The sequence below is a fragment of the Cherax quadricarinatus genome, chromosome 42 (genome assembly GCF_038502225.1).
Source record: "Cherax quadricarinatus isolate ZL_2023a chromosome 42, ASM3850222v1, whole genome shotgun sequence".
NCBI lineage: Eukaryota > Metazoa > Arthropoda > Malacostraca > Decapoda > Parastacidae > Cherax > Cherax quadricarinatus.
The window spans coordinates 8,255,829-8,283,754 of record NC_091333.1 but is presented as its reverse complement, the minus strand read 5'-3'; the positions used below and the strand labels follow the sequence as shown (position 1 = coordinate 8,283,754).

Below are 27,926 nucleotides of genomic sequence, written 5' to 3'. Positions count from 1 at the left end.
TAATAAAACGAAAAGTACGAAATTTGGTGGAAAATTGACGAAATTATGCTCTCGCGAATTTTGATGTGTCAGAGACATTTACGAATCGGCGATTTTGCCGACTTTGACTCCCATTTTAGGCCAATTACATTATTCCAATCAACCAAATTCTTAGCTATTTCACTAGTATTACTTCTATTCTATCGATTGAGCACAAGAAATCACCAAGTCAACTGTTTCAACTACAAAATAAAGTGATCGGAAATTGTTAATTTGGCCAATTTAACACAAAGTTCAAAATATTCCAATTTCAAAATAGGGTCCAGAATAAACAATGTAGGCATTCCTGGCACTAAACTAACGTTTCCTCTGTTCATTAGTTATGTTTTGAGGCTTTACAAATAAATTCCATTTTGATTTTTTATTCACATAATGAATTTTTATTCACACCAAAAAATAGAAGATTTACTGTTATGCAATACTGTAATAATTGTATAAATATCATCACCATATTTGTGAATGTATATTAGACCCACCAGCTGACGTGTATTAGACGTGTGAGGTCGTTTGTTTACTCTTGAATATCGGCAAAAATTTAACATTTCCGCTACTTTGAGCTCAGTTTCAAGCCATTTCCAGTGCTAAAACCAATCAAAATCATCTCTATTTCTGTAATATGTCTTCCATTCTATCAAATGAGACCAAGAAATCGCAAATACAACTATAAAAAACATACGAAAGAACACTGCAAAGTTGCTGTTTTAATCGAAAAATCATGATTTAAGTTTTTTTCTCTCATTATACACAGTGTGCTGCAGGATCTGTTTTATGTGGTGCACACATACCACATAGATGTATTCTCTCATATCTAGGCCCAAATGTACCACTCACAGTTTATCAGAGTGAGCTGAGCTCATGGCGTAATCTACGGTTTGGACCCTGAACGTAAAGCCGTAGATCTACGGGACGGACCCTGAAAGGGTTAAGGTCTAATTTCTTTTCAGTTAGGTAATTTTTCACATTGGGGGCAAATGCTTGGTGTAACCAGTCATAGAAAAAGTCCCTAGTGACCCATGCCTTACTGTTTGCCCTCCACAGCACACACAAATTAGCCTTGAGGATATTCTTTTGCCTGAACGCTCTGGGAGTTTCAGAGTGATACACTAATAAAGGCTTCACTTTGCAATCACCACTAGTATTGGAACACATGAGAAGAGTAAGCCTGTCTTTCATAGGCTTATGTCCTGGGAGTGCCTTTACCTCCTGAGTAATGTAGGTCCTGCTTGGCATTTTCTTCCAAAACAGGCCTGTTTCATCACAATTAAACACCTGTTCAGGTTTCAGTCTTTCACTGTCTATGTACTCCTTGAATTCCTGCACATATTTTTCAGCTGCTTTGTGGTCCGAACTGGCAGCCTCACCATGCCTTATCACACTATATATGCCACTACGCTTCTTAAATCTCTCAAACCAACCTTTGCTGGCCTTAAATTCACTCACATCATCACTAGTTGCAGGCATTTTTTTAATTAAATCCTCATGCAACTTCCTAGCCTTTTCACTTATGATCACTTGAGAGATACTATCTCCTGCTATCTGTTTTTCATTTATCCACACCAATAAGAGTCTCTCAACATCATCTATCACTTGCGATCTCTGTTTCGAAAACACAGTTGAACCTTTGGCAAGAACAGCTTCCATGATTGCCGTTTTCTTGGACACAATAGTAGCGATGGTTGATTGGGGTTTACTATACAACCTGGCCAGCTCGGAGACACGCACTCCACTTTCATACTTAGCAATGATCTTTCTTCATCTCTATAGTAATTCTCACCCTTATTCCTGTAGGGTTGGCACTACAAGCTTTCTTGGGGCCCATGGTCACTTATTTTGCAGATAAAATCACCAAAAACACTGTAATAATACGAAATGTTCCGATTGTATGCTTGGATGTTACCGCGGAGGCTGGCTGGTAAACAATGCCACCGGCGGAACATGTGAGGCTGGCTCAGGCCGCACATTAGACGCGACTCGAACGAATAGCGTTGAGCGGGTTTTTTAGCGGTATGCGAGGCAAAATCTTAGCGATAAAATGTATCGGTATGCGGATTTAACGTTATGTGATGCCAACGGTATGCGGGGGTCCACTGTACTGGCATTTTTAATTAAAAAGTCATCAAACAAAATGCATGCAACCAACTGCTATAGTGACACTGAGGAATTAAATGCCATCACCTCTCAGTGAGAAGAAATTTAAATGATTAGCATGAATGTAAAAATAATAAAAAGAAAAGTACATTGGTACAACAAAGACAATTTCTTTCTATGAGACTAATGAATTGTTACTAGTAAAATATATAAAGTTTGACATTAACTAACCTAAGGCAGAGAATGGCAAGAGAATGATACAAGTGCAGTGAAAGAGCTACAACGGCAGATACATGAAGAATAATGGAGACAAAACTGTGGGTAGCTGTACATAATGTATACTGCTGAATAAATGTATATGCAAAGCTGAACAAATCTGAAGAAAGTAGATCTACTAGGGGGGTTAACTACCAAACAGAGGAAAAAGATCCTGTGGTGTGGCATATTTTCCCCCTTAAATTTATTGTGTTCCATGCAATCTTTCTTCCATGCAAATACAAAATTTGGCACAAAATCTCAATCATGTTATATTGAAAACATGTTGTTAAGATGAGTTATTTTTCAGGAGTCTACTGTACTAAATCTAAAAGACGAATAAGAGACAGAATCAGCCAAGGTGGAAGAATGTACCATACTTGTGCAAATTTTAACTGATAAAGGCACTGAGAACATGAAAAGAACTTAGCATATACACAATACGTAGAAGCAAACCAACCATATTTTAGATAAGTATTCTAGCATACTGTATATTACATACAGTAGACTGAAAATGGATTTTAAGCACTTGGTACCTTTTCTGTATTATACAGAAAAGTTTCATAAATAGTTATTGTAATTCAATATTGTATTGACATGCAATTCAAGTTATTTTAACTATTATGTTAGTGGAAAGCACTAAATCCTCTGGGTCAATCTGCAATGCTAAGATGAGGTGGAAGATAGAAATAAAAAATTAAGGTGCACAGGGCACAAAGGCAATAGGAGTGAATTAATGTAGGTAGTTGCAGGGACAATTCCCAACCATCTTTATAAAATCAGCACATTTCTCTGAGACACATGATGGAGCACAATTGACAGTTGATTCCTTCTATTCTACTTTAATCATGCAAGAAAAGCAACATATTTTAGGCTTATCTAACAAAATAGGTACTCTCAAATATTACTATTGCACAATTTTTAACTCGACTACAAATACGTCTTGGAATTTGTACCACCAACTGATGTATAATTCTAGCCAACAGAAAACCTTGTCAGTTGAACTCTCTCTCTCTCTCTCTCTCCCTGCAGCATTAAGTACACGACTACAAAAAAAACAAGCAGTTACAAGAAATTTCTCATCAATGTTCAACAAATGTCTACACATTTCTGCAAAAATTACATAATTGTCAAGAATCCTACCCACACATCCTATTTTCCCAGTGTAAATCACTCATTCTCACTAACTCACTGAACCAAGAAAAGTGCTTTTGGGTCTGTTCCTTAACCCATACAATTGGTACAGAATGCATAGTTACAATAAAACAAGTCAAGCCAAATACTGTAAATCTTTGACTTAATGGACCTCAATTTAACAAACTTTAGAAATATGGGACAAAAATTTGCTGAGTAAACTGACTCAGAAACGATGGATAAAGTCTACTGGTTACAGATCTGCCCATTACTGTCCATTAAATCAAAATTCAAATTCAAATTCAAATTATACTGTTTTTACTTTAGTTTATAAAAGACATGTACATAGCTTTTTCCAGTACACAGGCAAGAAATGCTTAGATTTAGGACATTTTAATTAACAATCATGAAATATAAAAAAAATTCTGAAGTAATATTCCCAAAGAAAAGACAGAGCAAATAGGTCTTTATTATGATGTTACAAAATTCTTTACAAATCAGAAAATATTTGGCCAAAAAGACCCTTACAACACACTGAAGTAATGGTTGATCTTTAACATATAGTGAGTAACTTGGTAAATTAAGTCTTTTGTACAGAACAATACTGTGTGATTACTACAAAAATACTACTTATTGCCTGATCAAATTGAGGTGACAATGTAAGAAACAAAGACATGCAGGTCTCCATACACCTTCTGCCTATATTCACCTATGCATACATACAGTACCTAGGAGTTGGTGGAAGACAACATGTGCAAATTATTTAAGACAGTACGAAACATTTCAGTCTTGATACCCTATTCATTCCTAGGATGGCAATCCAGTGCAGAAGCTACAGTGAGCTCTCATCAACAGCTATTCTATTCTATTTTTGCACATACAATTGAAAAACTGCATAAAAAATTGAATAGCATGTACAATGAATGTATGTATTTTTCAGGGGCTATTCAATTTTGAATGCACTTTTTCCATGCACATTTACAAAAAATAGCACTATAGAGAGGATCTTTGTAAGAGACAAGAAAGTTTACTAAATTATACCTAAATTCAATTATCTGTATCAACACAATCCCCTGGCTCATCCATTTGCACCTAAACACTATCAAGAATACTGTAATGTGTATTTAAATTATTCACTGCACATTCAGCATACCCAAACAATCTCTATACAAATTCATCAGCACACTAATACAGTATATACTTATCAAACATAAATGTTTTCAGATATTCATTTGTCTGCATATACTAATTCTATTCACAAATATAAGATAAGCATTAATGTAATGATGTAAGTTTACAATATGCAGAAGCAGACAATATATTAAGCACAGACAAATTTAGTTGGTGTAAAAAAAAAACAAGATATACTTACTAGGCTTTTTATGACGCAATTTATGTGACTCCCAATAACCTTTGAAGCAATTCTGAAAAATAAACAAATAACCTGTAAAATCTACATTAATATTATTACAATACAGTACCCTGATAAACCACACCACGGGCGGGTGGCTGACGCGACGGTCTGGAGTTTTGAGACTCAGTTCCCTGATAACATAACAAAGTGAAAATATTATGATGAAACCACTATTAATCAAGACCAGAACCTTAATATGACACTAGAGTCTTAGTTTGACTAAAATACTCTTCATGACCACGGGCTTTAATAAATGAATGAAATAAAATGTCCTCTACATGTAACAATTATGAATGCTTAAAAAAATAAAATTGGATTGAAAATATATCAAATAAATCTGGTTCTTCTAGGTTATATACCAGATTACAATTTACTACCAATGAATGCATGTACATGTATGATACATGTATGAGCGTATGTATGATGTGTGTATGAACTATGTATGCATGAATGGATGTACATATGAATTTGTTCAGATATTATTATTATTATTATTATTATTATTATTATTATAGGGAAGTGCTAAACCCACGGGGTCACACCGCACCTGGGAATGGAAGGCAATCAGATTCGATCCAAGGGGTGAAAAAGTCCAATTCCTTGGATCAAGAGCCCTCCCTAAGCAGCATCAAGGAACCTCCCATGAGGAACATATAACAATGTGTTTCATGCAATGATACATAAATTCATAACCTGTAAACCACATGTAACGAGCCACCGTAAATTATAAAATTACTATTAAATGACCCGAGTGGAAATAAGTCACTTTGATCTTTTGGGGGGTTTATTATGGGTAATTTACACTATGTATAATAACTGTACTTATGTGTACCTGTATCTAAATAAACTAATGAAGAAAAAATGTGAGGATGATGCAAGCACCACAACCGCTAAACTACACACTCCTAATTATTATTATTATAATCAAATTATTATTATAATCAAAAAGAAGCGCTAAGCCACAAGGGCTATACAGCGCTGCTACACACTCCTAAATAGGATCAAAATCCGCCTCACCTGTGAGCAGAAGAATGATCCTTGTATGTTTAATTTGATGCAGGTTGGACATTGCAGCTTAGCCTCGGCATTACAGCCTGGAGTTTCACAACAGTGTGCAGCAACCCCGTTGGCAGACATCTTTGTTGACGTACTGAACTCAGTGAATAACTAACCTAAACCTTCTTCAAATCCATTACTTAAAAAAAAAAAAAATGACGGAAAGATATGCTTCATTTACATTAAATACAGCAGATACTTTTGCATTTTACTACTTCTATGGTGCTTGCTTTAGACACATGATAAACTCGAAGGGTGTTCTTTACCAATCGGTTTCAAGTTTTCAACACGTGTGCGGTAACGAGGGCTAAATTCTTAGCCCTCGTTACCGGGCCCTAAAGGGCCCATGGACTGGGCCCTTTAGGGCCCAGTCCATGGACCCATTATGCACCTCTGTAATCTGTAAATCCCTTCGTAACTTGTCATGATTGTGACCAAATCTACCTGGAGTTCATTACCTTTGTAAGTAGTTCATCTATCATAACTTTGGGGTCCAGTTCCTGGACCCATTATGTACTTCTGTAATCTTTTGACTACCACCCACAGGACGGGTATGGGGTGTGCATAATAAACATATTAAACTAAAAACTATAACCAAAGTTACTGAACCTATTTTCATTCTGGAATGGTTTAGATAACTTCCAAAATCCTCAGCGGTGCATTATTATTATTATTATAATCAAGGAGGGAAGCGCTAAACCCGGAGGATTATACAGCGCCTGGGGGGATGTGGAAGGCATTCAGGCTTAATTCAGGGAACTGGAGCACAGATCCAATTCCCTAAATCAAGAGCCCCTCGCCAACATCAAGGAACCTTCCTTGAGGGGCCTCAGCGGTGCAGCTTCAGACACTCAAGGTGACAAAAACATTCAAACCAATGATGGAGAGTCAAATTCAGATGTGTAAATGTAAATTTGATCATGACCATTTTATGAGTACAAAGTGTAAGTTTTATTCACGTTAAATGACATTTAAAAACAATTCAGTTTACCTCTTTCCAGTATTTATTTATTTATTTATTTATTTATTTATTAACAATTTGAGCACACATACAGAGGTACAAAAAAATACAGATAAGAGCAGCATGCCAAAGCCACTTACACTATGCATAGCATTACGGGCTGGCTTAAAATTAACTTAAGATTAACTAAGCAATGATGAAATCAGTGATAAAACATTATTGTAAACAGATTACTATAAAGCACAAATGAGTATTACAAAGACAGGTTATATGGTTGCATGCATTGTTGTACATTCAGTAGAATGGAGTATTCTGTTAGGTAGTGTATTTAAAAAATAATAAAGTTAGATTGGGTTTTAGGTTTAACATTTATGTGATATAATTGTGAGAAACATTTAAGATATACAATTTATAAGGTTCAGTTATTCAGTATTTATTTGGTTTTGGGTGAGTAAGTGATCTTTGAGAAGAGACTTGAATTTATAAACAGGTAGTGTTTCTTTTATATTTACAGGTAATGAATTCCAGATTTTAGGGCCTTTTATGTGCATTGAGTTTTTGCATAGTGTGAGATGGACACGAGGAACATCAAAGAGTGATCTGTGCCTTGTGTTATGGTCATGTGTTCTGTTGAGGTTGGCAAGGAGATGTTTGAGGGGAGGGTTAATATCAGAGTTAAGTGTTCTATGTATGTAATAGGTGCAGTAATAAGTATGGATGTTTTGTATGGTGAGTAGGTTTAGTGTATTGAATGTTGGTGGAGTGTGCTGCCTGTAGTGAGAATTTGTTATCATTCTAACTGCAGCCTTTTGTTGGGTAATTAGTGGTCTGAGATGGTTAATTGTTGTTGAGCCCCATGCACAAATTCCATAGGTGAGATAGGGGTAAATAAGAGAGTGATAAAGGGCCAGGAGGGCTGACTGTGGAACATAGTACCGTATCTTCGATAGTATGCCTACAGTCTTGGAAATTTTCTTAGAAATTTGTTGTATATGTGTATGAAATTTGAGTCTATTATCAAGGTGGATTCCTAAGAATTTTCCCTCTGTTAGCTTTGTGATAGGTGATCTGTTTATCATTATGTTAAGAGGGACATCTGTAGCTCTGTTACCAAACTGAATGAAGTAGGTTTTGTCAATGTTTAGTGTAAGTTTGTTAGTCCTCATCCAGGTAGATATTTTCTGTAATTCGGTGTTTACAGTATTGGCTAGCGTGACTGGGCTTAGTATTTAATGACTGATTCATCTTAGGACCAGGATAGTACCCATTAAGTTTAATTTGCATGCAGGAAAATAAAAATAGTTACAAAAAACTAGATTCTGAATCCGTGCCATAACTGGAGAATGACTATCCTGATCGGCTTCAAATTATCATCACTTACCTGGAGAGGGTTTCGGGGGTCAATGCCTCCGCGGCCGGTCTGAGACCAGGCCTCATGGTGGATCAGGGTCTGATCAACCAGGCTGTTACTGCTGGCTGCACGCAAGCTGACGTACGAACCACAGCCCGGTTGGTCAGGAACTGACTTTAGGTGCCTGTTCAGTGCCTTCTTGATAGTCATGGGTCTATTGGTAATCCCCCTTATGTATGCTGGGAGGCAATTGAACAGTCTTGGGCCCTGGATACTTATTGTGTTGTCTCTCGGTGTACTCGTGGCACCCCTGCTTTTCATCGGGGGAATGTTGCATCTCCTGCCGAGTCTTTTGCTTTCATATGTTTACCTGGAGAGAGTTCCGGGGGTCAACGCCCCCGCGGCCCGGTCTGTGACCAGGCCTCCTGGTGGATCAGAGCCTGATCAACCAGGCTGTTGCTGCTGGCTGCACGCAAACCAACGTACGAGTGATTTTCGTGTGCAAGTTTGGTACCAATCCCTCCAGGACCTTCCAAGTGTATATTAGCATGTATCTCTCTCGCCTGCGTTCGAGGGAATACAGATCAAGGACCTTCAACCGTTCCCAGTAGTTTGGTGCCTTATTGCACTTATGTGTGCCGTGAAAGTTCTTTGTACACACTCCAGGTCTGCAATGTCGCCAGCCTTGAAGGGGGCCGTTAGTGTACAGCAGTATTCCAGCCTAGAGAGCACAAGCGATTTGAAGAGAATCATCATGGGCTTGGCGTCCCTAGTTTTGAAGGTTCTCATTATCCATCCTATCATTTTCCTAGTGGATGAGGTAGATACATTGTTGTGGTCTTTGAAGGCGAGATCCTCTGACATTATCACTCCCAGGTCCTTCACATTACTTTTCCGCTCTATTGTATGGTTAGAATTTATGGTATACCCTGACACATTTTTAGTTTCTTCAAGTTTTCCATATCTGAGTAGTTGAAATTTCTCCTCGTTGAACTTCATATTGTTTTGAGTGGCCCATTCGAAGATTTGGTTGATGTCCGCTTGGAGTCTCGCAGTGTCTTCGATGGAGGTCACTGCCATGGTGATCCGGGTGTCATCCGCAAAGAAATGAGGATGAAGAATCGAATGGGAGCGAGTACTGTGCCATGTGGAACAGAGCTTTTTACCATGGCTGCCTGGGACTTTACTCTTTGTGTTCTATTTGTCAGGAAGTTGTAGATCCATCTACCAACTTTTCCCGTTATTCCTTTATCCCGCATTTTGTGTGCTATTACACCATGGTCGCACTTGTCGAAAGATTTTGCAAAGTTTGTGTATACTACATCTGTATTTTGTTTATCCTCTACAGCATCCAGGACCTTGTCATAGTGGTCCAGTAGCTGGGACAGGCAGGAGCGACCTGTTCTAAACCCGTGTTGCCCTGGGTTGTGTAACTGATGGGTATCTAGGTGGTTGGTTATCTTGCTTCTTAGAACCATCTCAAAGATTTTTATAATATGGAATGTTAGTGCTATCGGTCTGTAGTTTTTTGCAATTGTTTTACTGCCACCTTTGTGGAGTGGGGCTATGTCTGTTGTTTTTAGTGTGTGTGGGATGACCCCTGTGTCCATGCTACCTCTCCATAAAATGCTGAAGGCACGCGATAGGGACTTCTTGCAGTTCTTGATGAACACGGAGTTCCATGAGTCTGGACCTGGGGCACAGTGCATGGGCATGTCAATAATTGCCTCTTCAAAATCTTGTGGAGTTATAATAATATTCGAGAGCTTTGGGATGACGAAATTTTGGGTTTCGTTCGTAAAGAATTCATTTGGATTGTCGATCCACTGGTGTGGTTTCCTGAACACTAGGTTCACGCTGTCACTATAATAATAATAATAATAATAATAATAATAATAATAATAATAATAATAATAATAATAATAATAATTTTTATTTTTACCTGATACATGGTTGTACAAAGGAATATAATAGTTGGTGTACATGCCAAAAGTCCTTTGTATGCAGAGCATTTAGGGCAAACTTAAAATGATCTTAAGATTAATAAGGCAATAACAGTTCATATGGTCATTAGATGAGTTACAATGAGTACAAGAGGATGGAGTATTCTATTAGTTAATGCTATATGCCTTTAATAAATCTAGTAGAGCAGTTCAGTATAGAATAAGTACAGTTTTGATATAGTTTATAAAAAAGTACAGTAATACAATTTAGAACAAGTTAAAGTAATTTACATAAGTATTACAATTATAAATCCTAATTTGCCGATTTTATTGAATAAATAGTGATATTCAACTGCCTACCATCATACATAAAGAGGATTACGAACATCCAACATCCCCCAATGAAAAGCAGGGGCGCCACGAGTACACTAAAGACAACACAGTAAGTGTCTGGGGCCCAAGACTATTCATGTGCCTCCCAGCATACTTAAGGGGAATTTCCAATAGACTCCTGGCTGTCTTCAAGAAGGCGCTGGACAGATACTTAAAGTACCTGACCAGCCGGGCTGTGGTTCATACGTCGGTTTGCGTGAGGCTAGCAGTAACAGCCTGGTCCACCACAAGGCCTGGTCATGGACCGGACTGCGGGGGCGTTGACCCTCAGAACACCCTTCAGATATTCATTTTTTTTTTTATAACTAAAGAATGCTTCTTTTGAGTGGCTGTCCCGTAACTGGCTTACCAGCGCTCTCAACTCACACATTGAAGTCCGGGTGGAAATATTAGAACATGTTACTTGGAGTATACCTGGAGAGGGTTTCTGAGGTCAACAACCCCACGGCCCAGTTTGTGACCAGGCCTCATGGTGAATCAGGGCCTGATCAACCAGGCTGTTACTTTAAAATGGTATAAAATACCGACAGGTTGTTAGGTAAGACACATATGCAACAGTTAGGTATCTTTATTTTGAAACGTTTCGCCTACACAGTAGGCTTCTTCAGTCGAGTACAGAAAAGTTGATAGAAGCAGAAGATACTTGAAGACGATGTAATCAGTCCATCACCCTTAAAGTTTTGAGGTGGTCAGTCCCTCAGTCTGGAGAGCATTGTTCCATAGAATGAAACAATATGGAGAAGCCTACTGTGTAGGCGAAACGTTTCAAAATAAAGATACCTAACTGTTGCATATGTGTCTTACCTAACAGGCTGTTACTGTTGGCCGCACGTAAACCGCCGTACGAACCACAGCCCGGCTGATCAGGTACTGACTTTAGGTGCCTGTCCAAAGTCTTCTTGAAGACAGCCAAGGATCTATGGGTAATCCCCCTTATGTATGCTGGGAGGCAGTTGAACAGTCATGGGCCCTTGACACTTATTGTGTTGTCCTTAGTGTACTTGTGGCGCCCCTGCTTTTCATTGGGGGATGTTGCTGTCCATGTTTACCTATCAGTAAAACAGATATCTGGGTGTTAGTCGACTAGCATGGGTCGCATCCTGGAGACATATTGACCTAATGCTCTGCATAACAAGGGGCTTCCTACATAGTAGTATGTCATTGATGTCAGCTAGGACTGTACATATAGAAATAAAGATTATTATTATTATAGTCAATATGTAAGCTGGGGTGTTAGTTGACTGTTGTGGGTCGCATCCTAGATAGAGCTGGGCTTTAAATAAGCTGAGGCAGGATAACTCTTAGCCTGCAAAACTGATGTGCACAAAAAACATCTTTTGATGCTAGATTGTACTCACCAGTATGTGGTTGCAGAGGTCGAGTTTCATCTCCTGCCCCCTACCTCTCAACCTGCCGCTTGCCAGATTCACTCCTAGCCTTGTGGGCCCCATTCTTAAAACTCTTTAAAGTCTGCCCCGACCACTTCCATGTCGAGGTCATTCCACTTTCTGACCAACCTAAGACTGAAGAAATACTCTTTAACATCTTTTGAACATTATTATTATAATAGAAAATCACCTGCAGGAGACTTATAGGATATTATCTAAATTATTACCTGCAAGTAATTTGTGAGAGGTAAATGGGACTTAGTCACAGTAGGTCACTGAACTGAAACTCCTTCGACTGCCCACTTCTTTATTACTCTCACAAAAAGCTATACCTGATATTAAATTAATAATTATAATACTAATGCCAGCTACTCTGGTAATTAAAATTGTGTGGACTGCATAGGATTAGGCTTGCTGGGTAAACAAAATATAACTGGCATTAGCACTTACTATTTAATTACTGGAAGACACTTAATGCTCATGGAACACACCCTAACACTACCCTAGCAGGTAGGATTTACAATGGCCTGTGCAAAAACTACTGTACATTATGGATAAGTGCCACTTAGCTAAGGTATGTTGTTGTGAAGGATTCGTTGAAGTCCTTTACTTTTCTGTCCTCCACACACAATTTTTGAGGTCCAATAAATTTCCTGTCCCAATTCTTTAGCAGGGGACAACGTATAATGCCAGACAAAGTGACTTTTTCCCAATGGGTTTAGACCAGACAATTGATAAAATTTTATTTCCCGTAAAGGTTGTGAATATACTGAAATGCTGAATTATTACCTCAAGTTTGTTGTTTACTTGATGTGTTCCATGGAACCAACACCATTAAATTCTTTTATCAATCATAGTATGCGCTAGTTACATTGATGGTTGGAAGTGTTCAATGCTTGGTTCATTCCCTGGAGGTGTTCACTGCCTTAACACCAATATCAACACGCCAACAGTTGCCGCCGCTTGGGCTTACTACATGGTTATTATTTATGCTAAATTACCAAGTAATTGATGTTTTAAAGACTGTGTAAGGCCATTATTCCTATTTATTAAGATTCTAAAATACAATTAGCAGTAATTAACGTGTAAAGTGTGTAGTGGGAGGCGATAATGACCATGTTATTCAGCCGCATGAATATGTGCTTGTGAAGCTCACGGCTGGAGTGGAGATTTTATTCGGATTATTAACCCAGGTAAACCCAGTTAAACCATTATGTCTGGCTTAGTTCCACTGGGGTCCTTTGGGGGTCCCTTCCCAAGGACACGACCCAAAACAATCTACCAACATCCAGGTACTTAGTTAATTCTTAGGTGAGTAGGGGCAACAGGTCCCCTTCAAGTGAGGAGGCTTGATGCTAGTGAAGGGCTCTTGATCTATGGAATTAGAGCTACTCCTCCACTTCCTATGATCAGAACTGATTGTCTCCGAGTCTCACTTCCTCAGGTGCTGTGTGACTCCTTTGGGAAATGGAAATAAGTCACTTTGTCTTTACTTTTTTGGTTTATCCTGGTGGGTAATTTGCACTGTGTATGATAATTGTACTTATATGTACTTGTGCCTAAATAAACTTGCTTACATTTCCCTCATTATAATAATAATACATTAATTCTTAATAATGATGATAATATAATTATTAATAATATTTAATAATAATATTCCTAATTCCTTATTAATAATTACAATTATTATATTATTATTAGCAATTATTATTATTATTATTATTATTATTATTATTTATATTAGTTTATTTTTTATTATTATATTTATTTTATTTATTATTATTATTATTATAATTATATTAGCTTATTTTATTTATTTATTATTATAATTATATTAGTTTATTTTATTTATTATTATTATTATTATTATTATTATTATTATTATTATTATTATTATTATTATTATTATTAAACACAGGCAATAGGTGGGAGGAAACATGACCAACATTTCCACTTGTGCCTAGATTGAATACAAGTTCTTCAGGTGTGAGCCAGCGATGTTACCACCTGAACCTTCAACTCAGTGGAAGGACCTTGGTATATGTGGAAGTGGGTTTCTTTCCTTGCATTTATTACCCCTGTTCACTTAGCAGTAAGTAGGTGCCTGGGTACTCGCCTATTTGTACTCACCAGTTTGTGGTTGTAAGGGTTGAGTCTCAGTTCCTGACCCTACATCTCTGGTTGCTACTAGGTTCACTCTCTTATGGCTGTGTGAACCCTATCATAACTATTTTTAAAGTATAATTGCATATCTGTAATTCCTTATTTGTACCTACAGGAGCTGAGCTATGCTCATGGTGTTCCATCTTCAATAATTTGTTCATTTGTTATCCCGTAAACGGTCCAAATGTATATATACGTTTTTTCAACATTTGAAAGTATGTAAAAAAAGTAGATTTTTTTTTTTTTTACATTTGAAAATGTGTAAAAAAACTTTGATCTACTTTTTTTTTTGCTATATTTGAAAATATGTAAAAAAGACGTAGATCTACTTTTGGAGCACTACACATGTGAACATAGATCTGCCTGGACCGCTTACAGGTTAATTTCAGTAATTTTGTATTTTGTGATAACATCATTTATAGTATTGGGTTCATCACCACACATTTGTCATGCCAAGACTTGCAGCATTATATTTTGCCAACAATAATTGTATTCACTGAACTATACACAGAGGCAGATGTTCAATGTGGATGAGTGTTAATTGACCTTTGTATTGTGTTTTTTAGATTTAAGGTTGAATCTTTTCCTCTGCAAAATGTTCCCTTTTTACTGCTGTCTCTCTGTCATACTCTGAACTCTTGAAAGGACTCCAAACATTGTTTTTAAGGTATGCCTCTACTACATTTTTAGCACAATTTGTTCTTTAGCTTCCAATGTTATATTTGTGTCTTGTAGATTTTCTTAACTTCCAGATAAGGCATTTACAAATTCATACTCTATATCTTTCATTTTCATTTTTCAGATAACTTTTCATCAGCACTCTTGGAAAAAAAAATCATTACCTGCAAGTTTTGCGTTAACATCATTATTGTGTCCTCCAAGAAAATATGTTGCATTTTTATATGGACATTTACTAGCCAGAAGTGTAAAAATGTCTTCTTTGGAATATGGCCATAACAACAAAGATGATGAAAACTCTGTATGTGAGATAATGAATGTGAGTGAAGATTCAGGAACCGAAGTGAAAGATAGGGAGGAACATGATGGAGGCTATTTTGAAGCTATAATGGAACATAATACTGAGGAAAGTGATGAATCCATAGATTCATTTGTGAGAAGAACTGCAAAGGAGAATGAAGAGCGTATCAGAAGTGAGAAGAGACAAGAAGAGACAAAAGAATCTTTGGTTATTGATGCATGTGTGTATGGCTCTGAAGACAGTAGCTGTAATACAAATGAGGACATAGTAAAAGACCTTAAAGTAACACACACTGCAAGTGGAGTGATGTTTGGAAACTTAGGCGTAGGATTAAAATTGAATGAGTCAGATAAAGGTGAAAAGGATGTCATGGCAAGTGGTGATGATTTGATTGCAGATGAAGAAAATGATGATGTGACAAGTGAAGAAATTGATGGTGGAGCTATGGCAGGAAAGAAAAATGAAAATGCACTGGAAGGCAGAGAAATAGATGATGTAGTGGCAGGCGAAGAGATGGATGATGTAGTGGCAGGCGAAGAAATGGATGATGATGGAAGTGAAGAATCAGATGATATGGCAGGTGAAGAAACAGAAGATGATGGAGTAGAAGGCGAAGAAACAGATGATGGTGTGGCAGGTGAGGAAACAGATGATATGATGGCAGGCGAAGAAACGGATGATGATAGGATGGCAAGTGAAGGAATGAAAGATGAGGCTGTACCTGGTGAGGAAATGGATTATGTAGATGCCAGTGAGGAAGCAGAAGGTAATGTATTGGCAGGTGAAGACACTGATGATGATGCCACATTTGAAGAAAATGAAGATATTGCAAGTGAAAGAAAAGAAATTGTAACAGATAAAGAAAATCTAGATATAGCAGGTGAAGAAATGGAAGATATGTTTGATGATGTCAAAGAAGATATGGAAAGTAAAGAAAAAGAGTATGTGTTAGAAACAATGAAAGATGTGACAGATCATGCAAAGGAATATGAGGTAGAAGACAATATGTTATATGGTGAAAATGACAATGTGGCAAGGAAAGAAAAGGAAGATGCATCAGGTGGAGTCAAAGATAAAACAGCCTGTGAAGAACTAGACGATGACTTGACAGGTGAAGATAAGGAAGACAGTGCGTTAGCTGACAAAAAAGATGTGACAAGTAATAGAAAAGAAGATGTGGCAGGTACAGTAATGGAAGAGAGAACAGGTGAAGACAAAGTTAATGCAACTTGTGAAGAATTAGATGATTCAGCCAGTGAAGAAAAGGAAGATGATTCAGCAGGTGAAGAAAAGGAAGATGATTCAGCAGGTGAAGAAAAGGAAGATGATTCAGCAGGTGAAGAAAAGGAAGATGATTCAGCAGGTGAAGAAAAGGAAGATGATTCAGCAGGTGAAGAAAAGGAAGGTAATTCAGCAGCTGGAGAAAAGGAAGGTGATTCACTAGGTGAAGAAAAGGAAGATGATATGTTAGTTGATAAAGATGGGACAAGTAAAGAAAAAGATGTGACAAATGAAAGAAAGGAATGTGAGGTAAATGATATGGTTTATAATGAAAATGATATAACGACTAAAGCAAAAGATGAGACAAATGATGTAAAGAAGGAGAATCAACATATGGCAGATGATGACAAAAAGGATCATATAACAGACAAAGAAGTGACAAACAAAAGGGAAGATATGATAGATACTGATAAAAAAGTCTTGGCAAGTAGCAAAATTGAAGATATGGTTGGTAACATAAAGGGAATTGTGACACAAGATGAGGAGGAGGAGGATGTGATAGAAGAGGAGGAGGATGTAGAAGAGGAGGAAGATGTAGAAGAGGAAGAGGATGTGGTAGATGAGGAGGATGTGGTAGACGAGGAGGATGTGGTAGACGAAGAGGATGTGGTAGAAGAGGAGGATGTTGTAGAAGAGGAGGATGTAATGGAAGATGAGGAGGAGGAGGATGCAGCAGAAGAGGATATGGCTGAAGAGGAGTTGGATGTGGCAGCTGAAAGGATGGCAGGTAAAGAAGAGGATGATGATGTGGTTGAAGAAAAGAAAGTTCGAAAAGAAGAAAAGCAGGATGTGGTTACAGTAGTAGGTGAAAAAAATGAAGGTGGCATTATGAAAACTGAAAGAAGAAATGATATTATGAAAGACGGAGGCAGTGATGCAAAAGCAAGTGAAAGCTTGGGAGATAATATAGCATGTGATGATGATGTGATGGCACCTGAAGGAGAATATGATGTAATGGTATGTGGAGATGATTATAATGATGAGACGGTAGATGATGATGATATGATGGAGAACACAGATGCAAAACAGGTTTCTTCAACAAGTGGGAACACAAGGCCATTGCTAGATACCTTTCCATACAGTAAACATGAAGATAACAAACAAAATGTACCTGATGATCATGAAGGAAAAAAAGAGGTCAAGGTTGAACAGAGTGGAAGTCAGGTAAAAGCTGGTGAGGCATGTGCAATTGGCCATAGGCTCCAGCCTGAAGTTCATGGTGAAATTACCAAAAGTGAAGATAAACAGAGAGAAAGAAATAATGGCAGTGTAGATAAAAAATTACAAGATGACATTAAAAACACTGATCTGAAGTGTATTGCAGTTAAAGTGACAACCACAAAGAGTGAGCGCAAAGATGCTGATGCCATAGCTTGTCAGACCATATTAACTAAAGAGAATCTAAGACACAGTGATACAACAGGTGTTGATGACAATGGGAAATCCATACACAATGACAGAGTCAACATTTTGGGTGCCAAGAAGATAATCGTCACAACCTCAAACATTGCCAGAATTGTAGCTGAAGATCATCAAAATTATACACAAAATGTGTTCTTGATAAGTAAGGCAGCAGATACAAAGAGCGAGGAAAGGAAAACAGTGGAATGCAATAATGAAATAGGGAAAAATAAATCAAAGACAGGCAAGATAAGTAATGACAGTGATGCAGGTGAGAAAATTTTGGGCTTCTCGAGTACCTTAAAAGGATCTGTTAAAGAGGAGAGTGAAAGAGTTGCACAGACAAGTGAAGATGAAGTGGTTAATGCTCAGACCTTAAACAAAAATGAAGTTATCTGTACAAATGAGTGCAAAAAAGGCTTAGAAAAAGATGAGCAGATAAATGCAGGTAAGAGTTTGAAAAGGTGTGCTAAGACCCAGATTCATATCAGTCAGGAAAGTGAAAGTGACGATGAGATGCAAGAGAAACTTGATGCTAGTGAGGCAGCAAGTGGTGACTTTGTTATGAAGACAGTGTCGAACGTAGAAAGGGTTAAACGAAAACTTGAGGAAATTATGGAAGCATCAAAAGTTGAAGAGGATGCTGTGATAGAGGAACTTCATAAAATGAAAAAGGAAAAAACTGAAATATTAAACAAAATATCTTCAGAAATGGAGAAACTGAAAACTATTTTGACCAGAGGGAAGGTTGAGAATGAGGAAAAATAACAAACCTAAAGGAAACAGAAAATAATGTAAAAAGAAATTAGTACTACTAGAAAGTTCAAATGATATAATAATACATATTCTGTGTAGCAAAGACTGAAGCTTTTTTTCATTAATCAGTGTCTACCAGTAAGATGTTATCTTTGTCTTAAAAAATGAAAATCAGATTTTTATATACACTACAGCAGTTCATTATTACATAAATAGTTTTGCACATGAAAATATATTTATACATGTATTTTGATTTGCAAAACTGAAAAGTATTTTGGAAGACCTTATAGTTTTCCAGTTGTACAGTATATCAATAACATTTATATGAAGCCCTGATGTATAGAAGGTACATTCTTCCCTAAGAAAGTTAAAAAGGACTTGAACCATGAGAATCTTGTATTATTTCTTCCTTAACCCCTTCAGGGTCCAAGGCCAAAATCTGAATTGTTATTTTTTCTTATGAAATGGTAAAGAATCTTTTTGTGAAGGTAATAAAACAAAAAGTATGAAATTTGATGGAAAATTGACGAAATTATGCTCTCGCGAATTTTGATGTGTCAGCGATATTTACAAATCGGCGATTTTGCCGACTTTGACTCCCATTTTAGGCCAATTACATTATTCCAGTCGACCAAATTCTTAGCTATTTCACTAGTATTACTTCTATTCTATCGATTGAGCACAAGAAATCACCAAGTCAGCTGTTTCAACTACAAAATAAAGTGATCGGAAATTGGTAATTTGGCCAATTTAACACAAAGTTCAAAATATTCCAATTTCAAAATAGGGTCCAGAATAAACTATGTAGGTATTCCTGGCACTAAACTAACATCTCCTCTGTTCATTAGTTACGTTTTGAGGCTTTACAAATAAATTCAATTTTTATTTTTTATTCACATAATGAATTTTTATTCACACCAAAAAATAGAAGATTTACTGTTATGCAATATTGTAATAATTGTAGAAATATCACCACATTTGTGAATGTATATTAGACCCACCAGCTGGCGTGTATTAGACGTGTGAGGTCGTTTGTTTACTCTTGAACAATGGCAAAAATTGAACATTTCTGCTACTTTGAGCTCAGTTTCAAGCCATTTCCAGTGCTAAAACCAATCAAAATCATCTCTATTTCTGTAATAAGTCCTCCATTTTATCAAATGAGACCAAGAAATTGCAAATACAACTATAAAAAACATACGAAAAAACACTGCAAAGTCGCTGTTTTAATAAAAAATCATGGTCTCAGTTTTTTTCCTCTCATTATACACAGTGTGCTGCAGGATTTGTTTTATGTGGTGCACACATACCACATAGATGTATTCTCTCATATCTAGGCCCAAATGTACCACTCACAGTTTATCAGAGTGAGCTGAGCTCATGGCGTAGATCTACGATTTGGACCCTGAACGTAAAGCCGTAGATCTATGGGACGGACCCTGAAAGGGTTAATTAACCTTGTATACAGTGGAACCTCGGTATTCAAATGCTTTGTTTGGTAAAAAAATCACTTGGTAATTGACTGTTTGCTTGGTACTCAACCAAACAAATGTGACCTGCCAGAACTTGAAACTATTTTGTGTTTCTTCATATTTTTTGGTATTTTTTAATATTTGTATAAATAACTCACCATGAGGCCTAAGAAGATTAGTGATAACAGCCAACAAAAAAGAAAATTGGTTGGGAAAAATTTGTTTGGTACTTGAACTGATCGGCACTCAAACAGCCTTCTGTAACGAGTTAAGTTCAAGTGCCGAGGTTCTGCTGTGTATCTATGAAAGTATAATTAAAATAATAACTCGGCAAAGGTAATAAATTTTCAAATTTGACAGATGTAACACTTTCTTTTGTGAATATAAAAAAACATTAATAGTACTTTTGGTACATTTTTCTAGTGTCCAGCTCTAGTGCTGCGTTTTATGGTAAACGGGGGAAATAACGCAAGATATGTGTGAGTTCAAGTTAATCATTTTGTATGAACTCTTAAAAGTCATTGAATTTTTGCACATTTGTGTTTGAGACAAAGTAATAAGGGCTCTGGGGAAAGAAACAAGAAGAAACCTTTAATTGCTGTAATGTATGTCTTAATAAATACATTAGATATACATAGCTTTCTTGTTTTTTTGCACACAAATTGTCTTAAGCATAATTAATTGTTGGCTCCACAGTGATTGTATACTGATATAAAAATATAAATACACTTAAGACATTTGTATGCACCATTAAATGGTGCATAAATACACTTAAGACATATAAATTCACTCAAGACATATTTATACACTTAAGACATTTTTATGCACCATTAAATGACACTCTTGATTTAAGGGCTAATTATAAAAGCATGTTTATTTTAGGAAAGTGTGTATGATATGTACAGTTAAACTTGCAGTAACTGAAAGATGGGAAAGGAATAGGTACAGCACTTTCATGTACATTATTTTATGTTGTGTTTTTATGCAGCTTAGGTGATTTTGTATGTTTTTTAACAGATTCCTGGTAGTCATGAGATATTTTTTAAGTTAATGTAATAGTACAGTATAAGAAAATTTTAGCCATTAATTAAAAACTATTTGAATAACAAAATTATAATGAACATCCAGTACTGTAGCTGATTAAATAAAGGGGATGTAAAAAATAAGGCTAATGACTGGAGAGAATTGCAATATGTGTATAACATTATTTTGCTAGTATGGAGCAAATGGAATGTTACAAATAAAAGAAGTCATAGTAGAAATCTTGGAAGAAAGATGCACAAGAAAGTGTAATAAATGAGTTTCATACTTAATATATAAGTGGAGCAAAGAGTAATATGTTTTGCCATTGTTGAAAAAAAATTTTCTTTGTATTAAATAGAGTAACTGATTTGTAAGCGCACATTTAAAAAAATGCCGGTTGACTTTTTGTGTAACAGGTTTCAGCTAGGAGATGGACTTGCATGAAATTAAAGATGAGAAAAGTAAGATTGTGGTTGCAGGAGTAAAAGAAAGAGTAAGTGAAATGATGAACAGAAACATATAGTAATACTGTACAATATAGTACCAACAAATAAAAATGTGCAATAAATTGTTGAAAAATTCTTAATTTCTTCAGTGCAAAAAATTAGGAATTTATGCAGTAGAGGTATTGATGTGGTGTAGGTTACAAATGCTATACTGTATTAAATTGGACACCTGTACTCTGCATTTACTTAGCTGAGACATGTGATGTTTAATAATTATTGTTTGTAAAAAACAGGTGATGAACACATAATACCTTGCATTTACAAAGTAGACTTGTGATTTAGATATAAATAATGTTTTGTAAACAGCAGGTGACATGTACAGCATTGTACCAATACCTTGCGTTTACTCAGTACAAGACATGATGTGAAACTGTAATGATTTATGAACAATAAGTGGTTTTGTAGGAACTTTTTTGCGTCCAGTACTGCCCATAAGAGAAGGATGAGAGAATGCACTGGTGGAGTATTAGTGTAACAAATGTATTTTTACAGCTTGTATACATACAAATGTGAATAAATGTGATGATTAGTCTTGCAAAAATTTATGCTAATTCTCCAACACAAGTTGATGGCTTCATCCAGCTAAAATGTATTTAAATTTTTTACAAGTTTCTATATAATGTTTAGCATTAGAAAGGCTACAGGTTTTCTGTAAGAGATGACATCTTTTTGATTGCCATCTCAATATGTAACACATGAAAGCAAAAGTAAATTAACCTGTATGTCATCTATTCTGTGTATTTTATATATTTGTTGTTTTCCTAATATGTAGTTGCAGAATAAGGCACTGAATGAATAAATTCTTTTCCGAGATAATCACTCTGATAAGTGCAACATATTTCATTTAAAAAATGTACAGTGTCTGCTTGACCAAAAATTAAGGTTCACTGATTTGGCAGAAGGGAAGTAGTTTCACATTTCTCCTTTAGTTCTTTCTTCTCTCACATCAATGTTGTGGCATTATTTTCTGTAGCTGCCAAATGATTAAGGTTTCATACTATTCTTTCAGGAATTACTTTTTTGCTTATTTAATTTCATGTATATGTAGCTACAGATGTCAAGGTGGGTGTATTTAAGGCATATGATATATAAATGGAGTACAGTAACTTGATTTATGAAGATGACTTCTTTTGGCAGAGAGAAAGAGAAAGAGAGTCTGATGATAATATGATGATAATTTATTTCCCAAGAAGATACTGTATAGTTACAATAGTAGGTTAATGGTGTTTATTTCTTACAAGAAAACTCTGTAGTTACGTATATTACTTCAGACAGTCTTAAGGTAGGAGTAATACTAAGAATATAAAAATAAAAAAAAATATCTTGGAGATATATATATAAATGTGGTACACACTAAATATATAAAATTACGTAATACTGTATTGTAATGCTACGAATTTTAGTGAAAGACATTCAATTAAAATTTAATGCTAAAATTGAAGTTTGCTTCAAGAGGATTAAAAAGCAAATAAGGATATACTGCAGTGATGTAATAATAGTTGGAAATATGATTAAATTTTAAAAAATGAAAGAATATGGTATAATTTATAACTTGGATAAAGAAGTTTAATGGCAATTTATGGTGTTATGGTACTCTAAAAAATTAAGCACACAATTATTTTAGTTTTTATTTCAGTTCATTGTTAATGTTTTTAATTCATCTGGCAAATTACTCTATGTTTTTGGCTCTTATTTACAGTAAGTTTCTATGAAGGTTCAGGTTAACATGAGGAGTATTAAAGAGGTATTTATTTCAAGTGTGATATGTACTGGTGGGTTGTGTTGCAGTTTTCCAGAAGAATCTTAGTTCAGCATTAGCATTACAGTATTGTGTTTTCAAGATGTAGAATAGTAGTATGTTTGGCATAAATATTTACAGTAGTCAGTTTAGAGATTTAAATAAGGGCAGAGTTTCTGATGGTTCTGATAAATGCCTTTTGTTGTGTGATAATTATTTGAAGTGTATAACTGAGGTGGAACCCCTAACATAAATTCTATGGGTTGGTTATGGGTAAATTAGTAGTAGTGTTAGTAGTATATGTTGACGAACATAATAGTCTTGGATAGTATATTTACAGTTTAGGTATTTTTTTTATGCAAGTTAGACACGAGTATTAAATTTTATTTTCTATGAGCAGACTTTTTTTTTTTTTTTTTTTTTTTTCAACAAGTAGGCCGTCTCCCACCGAGGCAGGGTGACCCAAAAAAGAAAGAAAATCCCCAAAAAGAAAATACTTTCATCATCATTCAACACTTTCACCACACTCGCACATTATCACTGTTTTTGCAGAGGTGCTCAGAATACAACAGTCTAGAAGCATACACATATAAAGATACACAACATATCCCTCCAAACTGCCAATATCCCAAACCCCTCCTTTAAAGTGCAGGCATTGTACTTCCCATTTCCAGGACTCAAGTCCGACTATATGAAAATAACCGGTTTCCCTGAATCCCTTCACTAAATATTACCCTGCTCACACTCCAACAGATCGTCAGGTCCCAAGTACCATTCGTCTCCATTCACTCCTATCTAACACGCTCACGCACGCTTGCTGGAAATCCAAGCCCCTTACCCACAAAACCTCCTTTACCCCCTCTCTCCAACCCTTTCGAGGACGACCCCTACCCCGCCTTCCTTCCCCTATAGATTTATATGCTTTCCATGTCATTCTACTGTGATCCATTCTCTCTAAATGACCAAACCACCTCAACAACCCCTCTTCTGCCCTCTGACTAATACTTTTATTAACTCCACACCTTCTCCTAATTTCCACACTCCGAATTTTTTGCATAATATTTACACCACACATTGCCCTTAGACAGGACATCTCCGCTGCCTCCAACCGTCTCCTTGCTGCTGCATTTACCACCCAAGCTTCACACCCATATAAGAGTGTTGGTACTACTATACTTTCATACATTCCCTTCTTTGCCTCCATAGATAACGTTTTTTGACTCCACATATACCTCAACGCACCACTCACCTTTTTTCCCTCATCAATTCTATGATTAACCTCATCCTTCATAAATCCATCCGCCGACACGTCAACTCCCAAGTATCTGAAAACATTCACTTCTTCCATACTCCTCCTCCCCAATTTGATATCCAATTTTTCTTTATCTAAATCATTTGACACCCTCATCACCTTACTCTTTTCTATGTTCACTTTCAACTTTCTACCTTTACACACATTCCCAAACTCATCCACTAACCTTTGCAATTTTTCTTTAGAATCTCCCATAAGCACAGTATCATCAGCAAAAAGTAACTGTGTCAATTCCCATTTTGAATTTGATTCCCCATAATTTAATCCCACCCCTCTCCCAAACACCCTAGCATTTACTTCCTTTACAACCCCATCTATAAATATATTAAACAACCATGGTGACATTACACATCCCTGTCTAAGACCTACTTTTACCGGGAAGTAGTCTCCCTCTCTTCTACACACCCTAACCTGAGCCTCACTATCCTCATAAAAACTCTTTACAGCATTTAATAACTTACCACCTATTCCATATACTTGCAACATCTGCCACATTGCTCCTCTATCCACTCTATCATATGCCTTTTCTAAATCCATAAATGCAATAAAAACCTCCCTATCTTTATCTAAATACTGTTCACATATATGCTTCAATGTAAACACCTGATCTACACATCCCCTACCCACTCTAAAACCTCCTTGCTCATCCGCAATCCTACATTCTGTCTTACCTCTAATTCTTTCAATTATAACCCTACCGTACACTTTTCCTGGTATACTCAGTAAGCTTATTCCTCTGTAATTTTTACAGTCTCTTTTGTCCCCTTTCCCTTTATATAAAGGGACTATACATGCTCTCTGCCAATCCCTAGGTACCTTCCCCTCTTTCATACATACTTTGACAATTTTCTTCTTCTTATTCTTTTTAGTAATCTTTACAGGAAAAGGGGTTACTAGCCCATTGTTCCCGGCATTTTAGTTGACTTTTACAACACGCATGGCTTACGGAGGAAAGATTCTTATTCCACTTCCCCATGGATATAAAAGGAAAATTAATAAGACCAAGAACTATTAAGATAAAATCAAAGAAAACTCAGATGAGTGTGTATAAATAAATGTGTACATGTATGTGTAGTGTGACCTAAGTGTAAGTAGAAGTAGCAAGACATGCCTGTAATCTTGCATATTTATGAGACAGACAAAAGACATCAGCAATCCTACCATCATGTAAAACAATCACAGGCTTCGTTTTACACTCACTTGGTAGGACGGTAGTACCTCCCTGGGTGGTTGCTGTCTACCAACCTACTACTATATGAGCAGACATTAGATATAAATTTATTAATCTGCAGGCAGACCTAAGAACTTGCCCTCATTTATGTAGGATAATGTAGTGAGAGTTTACTGATGTGTATAAAGATGGCTCAAAGTGAATGTATCAAACTACTCAGCATATTATTGGTACAGTAGTGATTTTTTAACTTGAGTCATTTCCTGCTAAGGCAGGGTGACCTTAATTCTGGCTACCTTTCCAGAATTATTATAATAATAATCATGGGGAGCGCTAAACCCATATGATTATACAGCGCATTGGGGTGGGGGATGGAAGGTATTCAGGCTCAATTCAGGGAACCGGAGCACAGATTCAATTCCCTAGATCAAGAGCCCCTCACCAGCATCAAGGAAACTCCCTTGAGGGGACCTTTCCAGAAGGGCATAAAACAGTATCAGGGGTCTCCTTTGTGGGAAGTGCCCTGATACTAGTGAAGGGCTCTTGATCCAAGAAATGATTGATGTTTTCCCTTCATTTACTCAAATGTAATTACCTCATATTCCCTAGGCATGTATGACCCCTATGGGTTTAATGCTTTCTCAGTACAGTAATATTCGGGCCCATTGTTGACCCACCAAACCTCAATTCAACTTTTCAAATACGTGTACAGGCACTGTACCTCTCAGATAGGTCTGGCTAACTGGTTTTCCTAAAACCCTTCTTAACATTATACCTGTATTACGTTACACTCCAACAGCAAGCCACATCCAGCAAACCACTTGCCTTACACATGTACTGTGCCTGCTGAAAGTTAAAGTTCTTACTTTTCATCCCTTTTGTGGGTGCCCCTTACCACTTCTATCCATCTCAGCTTTATACAACCTTTTCATGAACTTAGAACTAGTTTTAAGACCTTTCAGTCTCCCACGGGAAGGCCCCTATAATATTTTCAATGGTGACCCATCACCTTGATTGTTGACAGAGTTGATGATCCTAGTTAGTAACTAACAAACTATTTTCACTCAAACCATAGTTGCATTTATGGCCATCTTTCCTTTAATGTTGTTATGGGAAATTAGTGTCCAGCACCTTTGTTGTGCTGATAGTTAAACATTTTTAATTACATAATCATTTGATAACAGTGCCTTTACATACATAGTGGGAAGATAATGGTCTACATTGTGGCAATGTTTGGGCTCCCTCAAGGTGGCCATGATGTACTGAGGCCAAGCTAAGCATTACCTTGTGTATTTGCTGTGTACAGTGACCCATATACTTCTTATTTCTGCTTGCTTCAGAAGTTGAGCCTGCCTGTGCAGCTGCAGCCCTTGGATGGGTGATGCACTGCCCCCATCCAGGGAGAGCTAAACCCTTAGGGATCATACAGCTCCTGGGGTATTGGGAAGCAATTACATTCAATCCACGGAAGAGGATAGGTTCAGTTCCTTGGATCAAGAGCCCCTCACTAGCATTAAGACATTTCTCCTGAGGGGTGGGGATATTGTAGAGCTCAAACTGGAGTTTGGTGTCATGCATTATTCATTATTGTCTGGTGGTGTAGTATAATTGGCTAATGCAAAGTGAGCATCAGAGGGCAGGAAATCTTTTGGTCCTAGAGCTGCCACATAGTCTTCTGTTGGTCATTTGCATATATGTTTGTATATCTCTTAGCTTTAGGGGCTTGCATTGTTGGCCATGATGGGTAGAGATATGGGGAACTGAAGTTTAAATTATAATTTTTTATGAATATTGTTTGATTCCTGCACACTGTCTCTGACTACGACTTTGGTTTCTCCTAACTTGTGAAGATGATTTGCAGCTTATCCTTATGATGCTCGACAGTATTTCTCTTGCTCATTTCCTTGTTGCTGTATGACCCCTGCAGGTTTACCACTCCATGGATGTATTAATGTAATAATATACAATCAAGATAACTTTTGATCCTGTATCTGATACTTCTCACCACCCTTCTCACTGTGATTATAAGAAGTCTCAGTGCTGGCTTACATTACCTATGTATGAGGTGTATGACCTACATACCTGGTCAGAAATGTTTACAC

General features: G+C 36.7%; 2 protein-coding genes across 4 annotated transcripts in view; one reads left to right on the top strand and one right to left on the bottom strand.

Annotated features, from left to right (window-relative positions):
• LOC128695645 (methionine aminopeptidase 1) overlaps positions 1–6,105 on the bottom strand; it is a 28,415-nt gene extending 22,310 nt beyond the window's left edge. For all 3 annotated transcript variants that reach the window (XM_053786390.2, XM_053786389.2, XM_053786391.2), the window contains exons 1-2: positions 5,948–6,105; positions 4,889–4,940 (exon numbers count right to left, since the gene is read on the bottom strand). In XM_053786390.2, the coding sequence (XP_053642365.1) occupies positions 4,889–4,940; positions 5,948–6,067 (172 nt within the window). In that variant the 5' untranslated portion in view covers positions 6,068–6,105. The remainder of the gene's footprint in view (positions 1–4,888; positions 4,941–5,947) is intronic.
• A 6,834-nt stretch (positions 6,106–12,939) lies between these two features.
• On the top strand, positions 12,940–23,137 carry LOC128695646 (uncharacterized). The gene is made up of 2 exons (XM_053786393.2): positions 12,940–13,001; positions 14,988–23,137. Exons 1-2 carry the CDS (start codon positions 12,999–13,001, stop codon positions 18,612–18,614), a joined length of 3,630 nt encoding a protein of 1,209 aa, XP_053642368.2. The 5' UTR covers positions 12,940–12,998; the 3' UTR covers positions 18,615–23,137.
• Positions 23,138–27,926: the final 4,789 nt, after the last annotated feature.